The 16,160-nt window shown below is 42.6% G+C and overlaps 3 protein-coding genes across 3 annotated transcripts; all 3 read left to right on the forward strand.

The window, feature by feature from the left end:
* The first annotated feature begins 231 nt into the window (after positions 1–231).
* Positions 232–3,347, forward strand: LOC104520000 (arylamine N-acetyltransferase, pineal gland isozyme NAT-3). The gene is made up of 3 exons (XM_010166601.1): positions 232–268; positions 1,854–1,881; positions 2,477–3,347. The coding sequence occupies exon 3, from the start codon at positions 2,478–2,480 to the stop codon at positions 3,345–3,347; it is 870 nt and encodes a 289-aa protein (XP_010164903.1). The 5' UTR covers positions 232–268; positions 1,854–1,881; position 2,477.
* A 6,107-nt stretch (positions 3,348–9,454) lies between these two features.
* LOC104518346 (arylamine N-acetyltransferase, liver isozyme) lies at positions 9,455–10,342 on the forward strand. The gene has a single exon (XM_010166602.1). It carries the CDS (start codon positions 9,455–9,457, stop codon positions 10,340–10,342), a length of 888 nt encoding a protein of 295 aa, XP_010164904.1.
* A 4,377-nt stretch (positions 10,343–14,719) lies between these two features.
* On the forward strand, positions 14,720–15,578 carry LOC104517457 (arylamine N-acetyltransferase, pineal gland isozyme NAT-10-like). Its single transcript, XM_010166603.1, is given in 2 exon segments — positions 14,720–15,273; positions 15,275–15,578. Coding segments are annotated over 2 exon segments (858 nt in total).
* Positions 15,579–16,160: the final 582 nt, after the last annotated feature.

The following is a 16,160-nucleotide window of genomic DNA, read 5'->3' on the forward strand; positions in this document are numbered from 1 at the left end:
AATTAAACAAAGGCAGCACCGAAGGTCTTGTGTGTGCTGGTTGGGGCAAGGGGGTTGCAGGTGCAAATTACTGCGCTGAAATCTTGCTGCTGTTCAGAAACAGTGCAAAAACCTTCTCACATTGAATGCATGCAAGATTTCTTCCCCATGTTTCCAAACAACTAGTAACTAATACCTGGGGAAAAAAACCATATCTATTTCCTGAGTGCATTCAGCCAGCTACCAAAACAAAACAATGTCCTTTTCATCAAAACCCAAGCGAGACCCTGCAGAAAGCAAGAAATTAGTGAAAATATGAGGCAGCCTCTGCTCTAATCACCAGGTTTTGCATGTGTGTTGAGTCAGTGCTGTTGGTTTTCTGCTCACTACAGCTCTGGTGCTCCACCCTTCTGGGTTGGTTTTTTTTTCTCTTCTTTTTTTTTTTCAGCTTTTGCAATCTGACAGAGGCGGGTGAAAGCAAGTTGAGGGAAAAGACATTCCCCTGAAGAGGAGCTGGAGAACAGTCCCCAAGCCCTGTCTGCACTAGATATAGGACAGCCAGCCACGCCACTTGCTTTAGCCTAAAACCAGCCCCTCAAAAACCCTGAAGAGACACTGGTGCCTGAACTGATTTTCCAGGTAAGACTTTTTTTAAACTTTGAATCTTGGTAGCTGAGCACTCCCTAACCAGGAAGTTAAATCTGTTTGAAGACAAAACACAGCAGAAAATGGTGAGAATGCTCAGCTGCTCAGCGTAATACATACGCTGGGTTATTTACTCACTTATCAGCCTCAAGCAGATTGGGCATTCGTGCCATCTGACTTATTTCAGATACCACTGTTGAAAAGACCTTATAAACACCCGCAAGAGATGGACAGACAGACAGAAAAACCCCACACCAATGTTTTACCTTAAATAAAAGTTACAGTACGTACAGTACAGTGACTGAAAGAAAGCAAAAGAGAAGGAAAAGAAAGGGAAAAACAGCTCATTGCTGGTGATGCTGGTTTAAAGTTCACACAGTGAGAGCTAAGTTTCTGCCAAGTTTTCAAGAACTTGTAGTTCTGGGGCTTTGGAGAAAAGCTTGAGAATGAGCCAAAAGCTGAACAAAGAGAATCCCCCAAATAATAACCTGATGCTCTTAACTTGATGTGGGATCATTCAGACCTGCTTGTTGGATGTCGGAAACATGGTGGTGGCCATGAGGCAATAGTTACAGATTTCTATAAGGTTTCTATCCTGAAGGTTAGGAAATGTGAGAAGCCAAATGGGGATATCTTCTATTTCTGCCAGGATATCACACCACCAAATGACAATTTTTCATTTTCCTTGCTTTGTTTATATACTGGAAGTATCTTTCCAAAATTCCCATGCAATTTGGTCTGTGCCATTTTTGGTCTTGAGAACATTTTGGGACCTCTCGGGTCAATAATCTGAACAACACTGCTCTGTACTCAGAGATGTCCGAAATTTAGCAATGCCTGGGGAGAAATAACAAAACTATTTGGTTACATCAAAATCCCTTTCTTGTTTCCTCACCATCAAGGGCTGGGAGAACTCGAGCTGCTTTCCATCCCTGTGCTTGTGAAATACAGCCTCCTGCTGAGCCCTTCTGCTGTGGCTGGGATGGGAGGGCGATGCCTGGTCCTTCACCCATGGGCAGCCACCTGCCCTGGGGAGACTAGGAGCTGAAGGAGCAAATACATCCCAAAAATTCAGTCAGAAAATGTGAGGCCCCTGAAAAGTTGTAGTTTTGGCCCAAAGCTTGGTTTCCTCCTGCTGCTGGCGTAGGGCTGTGATTAGCAGAGCGAGGGTGCTAAGTCTTGCTGTGGAGAAGTGGATCACAGCAGATGCAGCAAAAAATCTCCCACAGCCTTTTCTGCCCTAAAAAAACCCCTTCTGTGCTCCAGGTCATGTCTGCTACCAACAGCATGGAGAGCAGGAGTAGGTAAGACCAGTTCTTCCTGCCTAAATAACGAAGGAAATACTGCGGTGAGGCAGATTTATTTCTGATATGGTTGCAGAGGAGGCTCTGGATTGCTCTGCAAGAGTGGGAGGGTTTGTTTTCTGCTTCTGCTTCGCTGAGTCAAACCACGAATAAAGCAGTTCAGATCTGGAGAGTCTCAGTTCCTATAATTTCTAGCAGGGAAACAGTGCTGCTACTGTTTTTGTTCCTTCCTACGGAGATTTGTCGCTTTGCTGGGCAGGAACTCTCTGCTGAAATGTGCTTAGCACAGCTGGAGCCTCTCATCACAGCTGTAAAAGAAACAATTAAAAATAACATTTGTGCTCATCAACAGTGTCCCATTGGCTTCCCCTGGTGCTAATACTCACACTCAGCTAACCTTGAGAGGGCCATTAGTCAAATCCTGCTCCTCTTCTGAGCAGGCTGCCCATACTGATGATCACCCCATTATAAGGGATGGGGAAGATCCTTCCGTCACTTCTGACACAACCTATTAATACTTTTTTTCCCCACCCTTCTCTTAGAGACAGCATGGACATCAAGGAGTATTTTGCCAGAATTTCTTACGGGGGCTCCTACAATAAGCCAGACCTGGCTACCTTGACGGATATATTTCAGCACCACATCCGAGCTGTCCCTTTTGAAAACCTCAGCATGCACTGTGGGGAAAGCATTGAGCTGGATCTGGAAGCAACATACAACAAGATAGTGAGGAAGAAACGTGGGGGCTGGTGCATGGAAAACAACCACCTTTTATCTTGGGTCCTGAAAACCCTCAGCTACAACGTCACCCTTCTAGGAGCAAAAGTTTATTTCCCGGAGTATGATGCGTATTCAGATGAAATCGATCATCTGCTGCTAAAAGTGGTGCTTGATGACAAATCCTACATTGTGGATGGTGGGTTTGGGATGGCCTACCAAATGTGGCAGCCCATGGAGCTGGTTCCGGGGACAGACCAGCTGCAGACTCCTGGGATCTTTCGCTTCCTGGAGGAGAATGGGGTCTGGTACCTTGAGAAGGTGAAAAGGAAGTGGGTTCCCAACCAAAGCATTTCCACTTCCCCTAATGTGGAAAAAGAAGTTTGCCGGCGGATTTATCTCTTTACCCTTCAGCCACGAGACATTGAAGAGTTCAGAGCCAGCAACACCAACCTGCAGACAGCACCGGACTCGCTGTTTGTGACAAAGTCTCTCTGCAGCCTGCAGACTGCCGACGGCGTCCGGGCTCTGGTGGGGTGGAAACTCACAGAGATGAAGTACAATTATAAGGATAATATGGATCTGGTGGAAATCAGAATCCTTGCAGATGAAGAAATGGAGAAAACACTGAAAGAGAAATTCAATATAACACTAGACAAGAAATTTGTACCCATCAATACAAGCCAGTTGTCTCTGTTTTAACTCACTGCCTGAATTATAATTCAATCCAGTGGCATTACATGCAATCCTTCCCCCTATTTCTGACAAGCATCTAAAGGTTAAGCTTTCTCTTTCCATATACATCAGTGTAACGCAGAACATATTAGCATGAATCTGGAAAAGAAATTGATTTTCACAACTGCTCCTGCATCTCTTTTTGGTTTGGGTACAAATAATTTCTTCCTAGCTCAATGAAATCACTCCCTCTCTGTTTGTGCTTAGCTGGAAGCAGACTCTGCCCATTCCCTACTCCTTTCATCTCTTAAAAGCTTTTTTTCAAATACATCCAGAGTAGCAGGGCAGAGCAGTGGAGTTGTATGTCTCTTTATTACTTCGAGCTGCCACCTGCAGAAAATCATACCCACCTCTTAAATGAATACCATATTATTTCTGGAATTTAATAACCAGAAAAACAAAGATCTCCAGTGCCAAGGTTGCTATAAGCAAACAGTAAGCCATCAGCCTGTCCCTTGTGCTCTGGCACTCACAACACCCTCTCCCGCGGCAGTCAGGCAGTCCCACGCCTGCGCCGTGCTGTGCAAATACAGACTGGCTCCTTATGGCCTGAAACTGATAATGAGAAATATCAGTGAACAATTCTGTCTTGTTTCAGACTTTACACAACTCCCGTTCTCTCAGTGACATAACCAAACAACAGTTTTTCTTTGAACTGAAAGCATCTCCCATCCATTTTGTTTGCTCCCTCGCAGCAGTGGTCGGCTGGGAACACACACTCCTCTTGCAAGACTTGGACTCCAAGTGTTACTGCACATTAATTGTCATGGCTGAACTCAAACACATGTGCAGAATTATTTTTCTGAGACATATCTGTTCTACTGAGGATGTGTTTGCAGTGATACTAATTATATTGATATAAGGAAAAACAATGAATCTTAATCAGCTACCTGAAGGCTAAGATTTTTAGTATGAGAAATTACTCAAATGTAATCACTTTGCCCTTTGAGATGATACCTGATGTTCCTTTATGTACTAATCATGGAAGCATTACAACTTTGCACTTATAATTAAGTAAATTATATAAGTGAATTACAATTAAATAAAAAAATCAGGACTTGTGAAGTAGTATTCAGCTGGGTTTTTTTTTTCCCCCCAAATTACAACATGTAACCCCACAGCCAAAAATTTCATTAATTACTGTGGTTGTCTTGATTATTTGTGTGTGCTAATATTTTGCAGCTAAGGCTTTTAAAAACACAACTCACTGACCCTTTTTTATTTGTTATGCAACATATGCTGCTTTCTATGACTATCAATTTATAGTTCATAAAAGCTATTCTGCACATTCACAATGTAGTTCATAGAGACACAGTGAGTTCCCCAAATCCCCATCTTCCCAGAGTCAAACACATCCGTACGTGCTTGGCTGCAGGTGAGCAATAATCCCTTAGAGCACATGAGGCTCCTCTAGCCTATAGTGAAATGAAATGTATCCTGTAGTGGATTGCAGAAAGGGAGGTGATTAGAGTGAGGACCAGCAGTTTGCAACACAGATGGTCAGAATAAACTGTCCCAGGATCTGGATCGTTTGTCCTTCTTTGTTCCCTGTGTTAGTGGAAGAGCTAGAGGAGCTAAACTCAGTGGGTTTATCCTTGACACAGCCTGGGATGGAGGTAAAAGCCCAGCCAGGTCTTGCAAAGATGTGAGGCAGGAGAAGGTCCTTGGCAGAGCCAAGAATCACAGAATTGCCTAGACTGAAAAAGACCTTTAAGATCATCAAGTCCAATCATTAACCCAACACTGACAAGTCCCCAACTAACCCATGTCCCTCAGCACTATGTCTACATGACTCTTCAATCCCTCCAGGGATGGAGACTCCACCACTGCCCTGGGCAACCTCTTCCAATTCCTGAGATCCCTTTCAGGAAATAAATTCTTCCGCAGATCCAATCTCAGCTGCCCTTGGTGCAACTTGAGGCCATTTCCGCTTGTTCTATCACTTGTGACTTGGTTGAATAGACCAACAAGCTCCATTGTTTGTGGGAACAGACATGGGAAACACCTAGAAAAGGCTGTGCCCATTCCTCTCCCTGTGCCTGGGTGTTTCTCGTGCTTTGGGCCATTTCATAGGCTCAGGGGAAGGAGTAGGGTGTTATGTCCATTGACCCAGAGATTCAGCATGTGAAGGACAAACAGTAATAGGAAAAGCCACTTTCCTTTCAGCTGACTCATCTCCTCAAGTATGTGCCCCGTCCGCTGCTCTGGCTGCTGTCCACTTCATAGCACAGCTCAGCGCTTCTGCCCGTCCTGCTCAGCACACAGATTTGATTGCTGAGCAATTGAATGAAGCTCTCTGTTGGAAGGGGAAAAAAAAAAAGAAAAAAAAAAAAAAAGAGGCTCTTCATCTCAGATGGCACGGGTGTGCTTTTTCCTTATCAGTAACTTGGGAAGCAAATCCTTAAAGGCTCAGCAGGATCTGGGAGCGCAGCGCTCTCCAGGAGCAGCATCCTGCTGCCGAAGGACTGGGCTTCTCTTTGAACCCCAGAGGATTCAGACAGCTAAATGACTTGGCAAGTCTGACCTTGCTGCTTTGGGGGTCTGGTATCAGCCACGAAGAATAGCTCGGTGAGGTGTGATTAATTCAACTGTTGCCATCCCCTGCCAATAAATCAGTGACTTCTTGGCTTGGATCAGTAGCTCGCTATCTTAAGTTGCTTCCTACAGGGATCCAGGCCACATGAGTGTCAGCAATGTCAAATCTGTACCAAAATTTGCACTATTGCTTTGCTGCTTCAGCATGGGTGCCACCACCCAGGTGCCCCAGGGACTGAAGCATCTGGGGAGAGAGAAGACGGGGTTATAACCACCTAGAAAAGTTACTTGCAATGTCCATGCTGTGTTTCTCCTCTGCATTCCTGGAGGGGCTTCAGTTCTCAATCTGTAACGTGGGAAGTTAAAATCTACTCAGTATTATAAGCAATTTGGGGACTGGATCGTTTTCAAGCTCATTGTACAGCACCTAATACAAGGAATTGCATGACAGGGTTTTCTTTCTGTGCATATATGAATACAAATAAAACAGTAAAACCATCAGAATATAAATTATTATAAAAGAAGAAACTCTCTCCCCTCTTTCCAGGCTCTGCCGGAGGATAGCGCTGTCCCTGCCAGGCAGTAAAGGCAGCCTGGACCTTTAAGAGCAGCACTTCCCAGTACAACTCTTCCTGGGAACTTCGGAGCAAACCAGGGTGGAAAGCCTGAGCTCGCGGGCTGGGAGGTAAGCGCCGAGTATCTGATCTTTAAATTCATCCTGCAGCTGCGGGTCAGGCTCTTTGGAAAAGCCCACCTCTGTGGGTCTGCATACCATGTGCTTAGCACTGGAGGCACGTTAGCAAAATATAAATTACAGCAACCCCAGGACCGACAGCATGTGTTGCATCACATGGACGTTGTCCAAGTACAAAGATCAAGGGCTCGAGACTTAAACTAACCCTTTTATGCTGACCTAGAGTGTAGGAAACACCCAGCTACTGACTTGCAGTGTAGCTTAAAATCAAACACATGGTGTAGACATGTGCAAGAGGATCCAACCTTGGAAGCCTCTCATGAATTTTAGCAAAGAAGTGTTTCTAATATTCAGCCTAGTTCTAAGAGGACATGGTGATCCCCAGGGACGCTTGCAGACAGGCAGAACTAACGTCTGAATCTCGCTACCCTCCAAGCTGCACGAACGCTGAATGAAGCTCAGCTGCCGCAGGAGCGACAGGAAACAAGGCTGAGAGCTGAACTGGGACTTTAAGATATTTAGCAACCTGGAATTTTGGAATGCAAACTGTCCCTGGGGCGAGGGCTTGCTCGCTGCTGCAGCCCCATCGCTAGCGTGGTGGGAATGGTTGTGCTGAGATGAAAAGTTGCCACTGGGAAGGCAAGAGAGGAAACGCAGGTTTACGTGACTGCTCCGTGTCTGTGCTCCCTGACGCCAGCGATCTCGTACTGCAGCTTTACCATACTTCAGCCTCTTTCAGTGTTCATTGAGATCAGAGCCTGTTTTGTCAGCCACCAGGATGCTGTCTCTACTATAGAGACTAAATTGATGAGGCCAGAGAAGGGCCAGTTGGGGAAACTGAGGCACGGGGTGCGAATTTCCCAAACTACGTTTTCCCAAAGCCTCATTGTGAACACCTCCTGGCTGCTGAGAAGGAGGCCCTTGATGGGAAGGTTACTCATGGCTGGAAGAGGGGGGCTGCTTATACACCAGGGCAATGGGGGACCCAGACCCAGGAAACTGGTTATAGAGAGGGCACTAGATCTTCTGCTGCTGGCCCAGAGCAGAGACTGATTGGTTTTTACTGGAAAGCAAATTTCAAATGTATCAGACCCACCAGGCTAATAGACTCGCTTGGGCCCCTCCTAGTCACAGAGGTTCAGCTCGACACCATCACAGGGTGAAGATGTTTCTATCTGGCCATGCAGAATGGCTAAAAGTGGGAATAGACAGAAAAATGAGGCAGAGGACCACAGGATGATCTTGGCAGTGTACCTGTGCGCTGTCTGTTGAGGAGGGAATGGCTTTCCACAACAAGCGTTTCCAAGGAGATGCTGCCAGAGATGAGTGCCCTTTTGTCCTAAAAAAGGGATGGAAAAAAACCTGTAAAATGCAGTATCAAAGACAGATTATTGTTTTTTCATGTAGCCTCTTTGGGTCCTTTTGAAGTGAAAATGTTTATTTCTTATTCCCTTATTTGGATAGTCCTCTATTTTATTACATTTTCCTGTGTTTTTGCATCATCCAGTTTGAATCCTGGTACCAGTGCAGATCAGGAGCAATACAACTACATCAAGTGAGCTGTGATGCTGGCATCAAAATTGGGTCTAAAGTCTAAAGATTAAGTCATTTCATGTGTTTACCTGCTGGGGGTATTTCCACTTACATATCTGAGGCAGAATTTTCAAAAGCTCCCAGCACTCACTTGAGCACTGGCACAGACATCGGGTCAAACTGCTGGTGGCTCCTAGGTGGAGGTTGGACCAAAGCTGGAAGGTAATCTCTCCCATCTCATCTATATCAAACGATTTCTGGAAAATTCTCCCAGGGAATGTACAACAGATTTAAAGGAGCAAGAAATCCTCAGACCTTTGGGAAATTAATACAATCCTTAACAGATTGTGAATCGTTCTGGAAAACAAATATCATTTTGAGGAAAAAAGCCAAATTAAATCTAAATTAAAGGTGAAAGAAATCCTTGCAGGTACCAGGTAAGTCAGTGGATTAGAAGGGTTACAGGAAACCTTTTGCATCTTGGCCATGCAACCAGTACCAATGACAGTCTTTTTCTGCTAACAAAAGGAAAGAGGATCAGAGACATGAAGACACAAAATATATCCAATAATTTGAGCTGAAACTAAGGCCTTTGGTTGGTAAAAGATAGTAAAAGAAACCAAAAGCTGATGAATGTATTCTTAGTAATTATCAATTCCTCTGACCCTTAGGCTAGAAAAATTAACAGTTCCTTCCTTTCAACAGTCAGGGTCAAAGCTCTGTCTGAACTCCACAGGGAAACGAAAGAGATTAAGAAAACAACAATCTGCTTCACGTGGAAGCCTGTCTAAAATGGTGACACACTGAGATGTTAATCCTGGTTAGTGGAAGCCTTGAATGTAAAACCTTCCAGTTAAATTACCTGTGGGATGAATAAAGAATTGCTTACCTGTTACAGTAAAAGAAACAGTAAGAAATCATTGTGACTTTTATGCTGGTATGATCTAGTACCTTTCTGCAAACCTTTTGTTTGTCAGTTTATAAAATTTTTGTCACGTGGGAGTCTCATCCAGGGCCAGAGATTCTGTTGTGCCACGTGCCATGTCTTCCCATAGGAAAGACATCCACCTGGCTTGAAGGCAATGTCTGAGAGAGAAAGCATTATTGTCACCTGCTCCTATCCTCATCTCTTTTTTTAAGAAATACAGATAATACAGGCAGGTCTAGCTTGCATTCATCTCCTATCGAGGGCACAGGTTTCTTTCAAATCCTCAATAAAACGGCCTAGGCTACATTTGCAGGCTGGCTAACCTGTAAACCCCTTGAGACCTGCACAACAGTAACTGGTATTTTTTTTGCTCACACAGGCAAAATGAACATTCAAGAGTATTTTGCAAGAATTTCTTACAACAAGTCCCATAAGGATGCAGACTTGCAAAACTTAACAGCCATCTTCCAGCATCACATCCAGGCAATTCCTTTTGAAAATCTCAGCATGCATTGTGGGGAGACCATCGAACTGGATTTACAATCTGTTTACAATAAGATTGTGAGAAAGAAACGTGGTGGATGGTGCCTGGAAAGCAACCACCTTCTCTTTTGGGCCTTGCAAGAGTTAGGGTATGACGTCTGTATTCTTGGAGGAAACAGTTATGAACCAGCAGAGAAGGGGTACAGTGCTGAGATAAACCATATCTTACTGAAGGTGGCGATCAAGGGAATTTCCTACATAGTAGATGCCGGTTTTGGTGGTGCCTACCAGGCATGGCAGCCATTGATGTTGATTTCTGGGAAGGATCAACCTCAGACCCCCGGCATCTTCCGCTTCACAGAAGACAACGGTACCTGGTACTTTGAGAAAGTCAAAAGGAAGCATTATATTCCCGAGCAAAGTGTCCCTTTCACTGATACTCCAGAACTGGGGAATATTAGAAAAATATATACATTCACTCTCGAGCCACGAAGTATAAAGGATTTTCAGGAGCTAAACTCATACCTACAAGTCTCTCCAGATACCATACTTCGGAAGAAGTCAATCTGCAGCCTCCAGACCTCTGAAGGGCTTTATGCCTTAGTTGGATGGACCTTCTCTGAGACGAAGTATAACTACATGGATGACATGGACCTGATGCAGGCCACAACTCTTACAGATGAAGAGGTTGAGAAGACACTGAAAGAGAAATTCAATATAGTGCTGGAGAACAAACTCATACCCGTAAATGTTCGTGGCTTGCCACCTAATTTAGTGGACATGATCTAATTCTAATGCTGTGCTAGATTAATCTTTAAATATCCAATATAATAAGTTCTAAAATTAGCATTAGTAACATTAATCTGATTTTAAAGTTGAACTAGTCATATGAACACAAAGCTTGGTAAATTCAAGTGCATTGCTAATTAACTGCATATACTGATTGCATATTTTTTCTTAAGCTTCTCCTTCCTTAGAAAAGGAGACATCTTACTACCTCTAATTTGCTCATATGGAAATTGCTTTTTGACTTCATAACATTTTGTTCCACCTTTCTGGATCTCATTTTATTTCTAATATTTTGTGGCAAAGGAGACCAAAATGATACAGAAGGAGAAGCTGTGCTACCATTTTTCACAAAAGACCTCTAACCTTTTTTGGTATTATTTCCAACCTTTTTCTCAGCAGAGTTTTACAAATGATTCACTTCCTTTAACAGTCTGAAATGGAAAATTGAGCTGAATTTGGCTTTCAAAGACTTCATAAAAAAAAGGAAAGGTTAAGACTTTCTCAAAACAAGCCACTATTAGGTGCTGATTAGCTTATGATGAAATACATTGAAAGGCGCGAGTCCTGTTCCCTTACCAGAAATTGACCTAAAGTGAGCTATTTAAGCAAGGGCACTTAAAAAACCCCAAAACCTCTCTAATTTTGAGTGTCCAATTTTTCTGAGTCTGATTTTTCTATGTCTTTGAAATAGAAACAAAATCAATAGAAGCTGAGACAATTCAACAGTTCTTAAAAATCAGGCTTGTTGTATCAAAAATGGACATAAAGTTAGATCAACCTTTGCAGACTATAATCTAAACTTTTCCCATGATGTCAAGCAGGCATGACAGTATTACAGGTATTTATTTATGATAAACAATATTTTGCACAAAAGCTACCATAAATAATACTGCAGATGTGAAATCAAGCACTGGGAAGCTAGGACATGCCACTGGTGTGGTTTCACAGCACGAAATATGGAACACAAAAGCCTTCTACCTTGATGATACCTGTGGTAGGTACTGTACAGAATGTGTCATGAAAGAGGGCTACAGCAGAGCATCAGTCCTCAGCCAAGGAAATGACTTTCATGCTTGTATTAGTCAACCACACAGACTCACAGGGAACCTCACGTGCCTAAAACTCAGAAGTTTAAAACCCAGATGCACTCTAATGTGCTCTTTGCCGTCCCAAGAAACCCCCCAACTTTCCACCTCTGTCAAATGAAGAGGAGACACGCTTGACAAGGAGAGCCCTGCAACACTTTGAAGATGCAGATGGCCAAGTTTTAAAGAAGAAATGCATTACTTTGTGCAAATCAATATTTGTCACAGTATTTGTTAGGTGTGGCAGCTCCAAAATAACTACCTGCTGCAATGGAAGCTTTGAACAGATTGAAGAAGTTCCTTTGTGAACAAGGAAGGGTCACTTTGTACCTCCATGGAGCCTGGGAAAATGCAGCCTGCAACACCTTGGCAATTCAGTACACCCATAAGGAAGCAGATGACTATCCTCCACTGCAAAGTGCTGGCTTGCAAAATAACAATAATTTATTTAAAAAAAAAAAAAAGAATTACGGAACCATTTGCAACTGTCTACTGTAATTATTTTACACAGAAAACAAGTTCAGTCTGGTCTTAACCAGGGGAAAACATAAACATCTACTAATAGAGAAGAAACAAAGTTTAATTTGCTCACGGATCATTGAAGTCCAAAAATGTGCACTCATTTTGGGTGGACTCTGCCCCTTCTCTGTATTTAAGATTCAGAAGTGAGGGCCAGCAGAGCTTAAAGAGGAAGACGACCCTCACAATTTGTATCTACTCCTGGCTTTACTGACTGCTGCTCCAGTAATAAACAACCCAGAAGCTGAATACATCAATCAATAAATAAGGCTATTTCAAGGGGTAAGTTTATTTTCTTTAAATCTTCCAAAATCCCAAACAACAAACTTGGTTTATTTATGACAGTAAAGGTCATAAATATGGGGAATAACATAAAAAGTATTGTCTTCAGGAAAAATGTTATATAAAAGATACAGAGCTAAAATATCACCTGCTAAACATGGGCTTTTAAAGAGGGCAAAACAATGATGCTGCAATTTCAATTCTTCTGTCTTTCTGCTCCTCAGGAGGAGATTCTCTTAACTATGAGAGAGATGCCTTTGTTTAGATACAATGATAGATACAAATTTAGAACGACAACCTCTTGTTGGAAGTTACTCTTTTAGATTTTTAACTTTATTTTAAAATATTGCAAAGGCAAAGGAAGCAAAAAAAAAAGCAATCTACTAATCAATGGATTCCGCTTTAGGGGAATAAAATTACAGTCCTTTAAAAACCACTTAAAAAAAATGAAATTACAAACTGGGGTTTGCATACCTTAGAAAGTCCATATGCTGATGTATTGGAGTAAAAGTAAGACAGATAATGTATTGTAACAGTGGAATTGCTGATAGTGTGTACAGTCCTGTTAAGGAGTATTTTTGCATGAACACCTTAATTTGCACATTTAAGAATAGTTCTGTAAAGTTCTTCTTCTGCTGTTTTTCTCTGCATAAGTCGTAGCCACTTTTGTGGGACTACCTTTTCAGTATCTAGCTTTTCATCTGATGTACTCACAATTCAAAAGAACTGTAGCTTTCATCTCCTGCAGTCAAGATCTAATGCTGGTCAATCATATTATGGAGCTGGAGAGAGAAATTACAAATAACACAAACTCGAGAACCAGCTTTATGCTGTTGTTATCTATTTAGCATTCACTACTTGAGCGGGCAGGATCGGATAGACCCGGATTCTGCAAATCAAAAGAAAAAAGTGCAAATCAAAAGAAAAGTCTCATGTTCTACTTAACAAATACTACATAGAGAATATCCCCCAACAATCCACTTAAATATCACTGGGAGCTAAATTCCTTTCTGTAGAAGATAACAAGCGGATTTTGATGGGGCTCTCCATTCACTGTGGACAGCTGTTTCTCTACCGTGCCTATGCACATCACGAATCTGTCACTGAAAATCATCTTGAGAAATTCTAGTTTGCAGTAAACATTCAACGGTTCACCGCTGAATTTATCTGAATACAATAGTCTTCCTGAGTCACTAATATTACGTGTCTAAATCTCAGCTTAGTGTATGCACAAAAGATTTCCAAGTAGCTTTGTGGGTTGTCAAGCAGCTCAATATTTGCAGTAATTCCAGACTGCTGAAACGCTGAGTGCTTTCTTTGCAAAGGTTCAAGCCTTCAAAACATTTTGTGCCCAGCTCCATACCCAAACAGACGATCTACAGAATATTTTCCAAACAGTATCTATCAGATATCTACAGAGCATCCAGCTCGTAACTGTGTCCAACAGACTGTGATGGGCCACTGTGAAAGCCAGATCACTGTGAGTGACTTTCCACATTAAAAGGCAGACAATATGTCGAGTAGTTCCTTATCCAGTAATCTTGTTCTTGAGGAGCCCTACCAAAGCAGGGCAGGAGGTGGGCACTGCTGGTGGCAGGACAGACCAGGGATGCACTGGTTGAGGCTTTGGTAATTTTTTAGTTGTGCCTCCTCTGGAAGGAATAAAGTGAGTTTTGAGAAAGACCAGGACTAGGGAGATGTAAAGCAGCTCCTGTCCATGTTGAGGCCACCCTGCAAGACGCAGGGCACAGCAGGGAATAGAGATGTGCTCTTTGTCTTTTAGGTCACTCGCCTCCACTCAGATTCATTATTGCAACACCAAAATGAGTTTGTGTAACACTCAGAGCAGACAAGAGACTCAATGGTCTGCGACTCTTGCAAAGGTCAGAGGTTTTTTTCAGTTATAATTATCTGAATAAAACTTGACACTTTACAAAATGTGCAGGGAGTATCATTTTCACTTTTTGTAAGCGGTGAAAGAGCGACGTGTACCGAATGAGCAATTCACGTACCGTCACAGAGATCAGTGACAGACTCGAGAAAAGAACATGGGAATCCTGGCTCAAATTCTCCTCCTGCCAACTGGCAGGCGGCCCTGCTTCCCCCATCGACACTCCTTTCACTGAACAGTGGATTTAGAAAGGTTTTAATGAACCCTCCTGAACACTCTTTAACGTGTCTTCTTAACCCCGCTGTTCCAATGCAAATACAGCAAATCCCCGTTTCGTGGCCACCGCGTATCAAGCTGAAACCGCATCAGCTGTTTGCCACAGGGATGACTCCAAGATAAAAAGCAAACCCACGTTCACTGTTTTTCTTTGCTCAGGGAACCATTTGATATGAATACCTGTTACCTTTAAAAACTGCTCTGATGAGGTTTAGGAGATTAAAGCATCTCTGCTGGCATTAGCCTGGGCAGTTTTTCACAGCATCATAAATCATTGATGTAAAGAAACAAAACCAAAATGCATTTCCTTCCTTTACAGGAGACATGAACCTCGAAGATTATTTTGCGAGAACTGGCTATAAAGGTTCCCTTGAAAAACAAGATTTGGAAACGTTAACTGATATATTCCAGCACCACATCCGTGCTGTTCCCTTTGAAAACCTCAGCATCCACTGCGGGGAGAAAATTACTTTGGAGTTGGAGCACGTTTATAACAAAATTGTGCGGAAGAAGCGGGGTGGCTGGTGCATGGAAAACAACCAGCTGTTGGGTTGGGTCCTGAAATGCCTGGGGTACGACGCCAGCTTTCTGGGAGCCTATGTGTTCAATACACATCAAAATGCCTATGCCACCATCATGACCCATCTCCTTGTGAAGGTCATTATTGATGGCAAAGCCTATATTGTTGATGGAGGCTTTGGTGTATCCTACCAGATGTGGCAACCGATGGAGCTTGTGTCAGGGAAAGACCAGCCCCAGGCTCCTGGTGTCTTTCGCTTCACAGAAAAAAATGACACCTGGTACCTTGAGAAAATGAGACGGAAACAATACATCCCCAATCAAAATTTCTCTAATTCTGATCTTCTGGAGAAGAAAGAGTGAGTTCAGCCTTGAGCCACGGACAGTGGAAGATTTCCGTTTCCAGTGCACGTACCTTCAGACGTCTCCAGATTCCCTCTTTACAAAGAAGTCCATCTGCACCCTCCAGACCACCGATGGCTTTCGAGCGCTGATTGGGTGGACGCTCACTGAGACCACATACAACTACAAGGAAAATATGGATCTAGTGGAATTCGTAACTCTTGAAGATGAAGAGGTGGAAAAAACACTCAAAGAGAAATTCAACATAACCCTAGATAGAAAACTTGTCCCAATTAACATAAAAGGATTTTACACAATTTAGATTACCAGAAAAACCTACAATAATGCTACATATGTACAATACCTTCCACTGTCTGCACAATCACTACTGTAATATTACAGATTCTTTTGCAGGCAATTGAAGGAAAAATACATTAATACCAGATTAATTTCACTCCAGGAAAAATCAGGAATTTAAGACTCTTCTGTCAAGCAGATAGAATTATTTGCTGTGAGATGACTGCAGCTCAATTTTTGGCACAATGTAGGATCTGACTTGAATTTGGTTATAAACCTGGGTAATAAATATGTCTGGGGAATTCTGCAGTGCCTATAGCTCATAAAGAGGAGTATGGATTATTAATTGTGATATGCTGCCAACACATTTTCTATAGTTATTATGGGGAGAAAAGTAATCTGTGAGCATTTAGACAATGAAGTACACATTTAAAACTTCATTTTTCACAAGATCTAACCACTCGCAGCTCATCTCACTTCTCTCCCTTTAATGCAAGTGTAACGCTGTCATCTTTGAAAGGAGCATTAGGAGGCATAATTCTTTCACCATCATCCTTAGACAAAACATAGTACAAAATGAAATTCTCCATCCCTTTTGCCATTACCA

Source organism: Antrostomus carolinensis, unplaced genomic scaffold (assembly GCF_000700745.2).
Source record: "Antrostomus carolinensis isolate BGI_N321 unplaced genomic scaffold, ASM70074v2 scaffold51334, whole genome shotgun sequence".
In the NCBI taxonomy this organism is placed as follows: domain Eukaryota; kingdom Metazoa; phylum Chordata; class Aves; order Caprimulgiformes; family Caprimulgidae; genus Antrostomus; species Antrostomus carolinensis.

Bases quoted from the DNA above. Each gene is read 5' to 3' on its own strand.
- LOC104520000 (XM_010166601.1), top strand. From the start codon at position 2,478: ATGGACATCAAGGAGTATTTTGCCAGAATTTCTTACGGGGGCTCCTAC.
- LOC104518346 (XM_010166602.1), top strand. From the start codon at position 9,455: ATGAACATTCAAGAGTATTTTGCAAGAATTTCTTACAACAAGTCCCAT.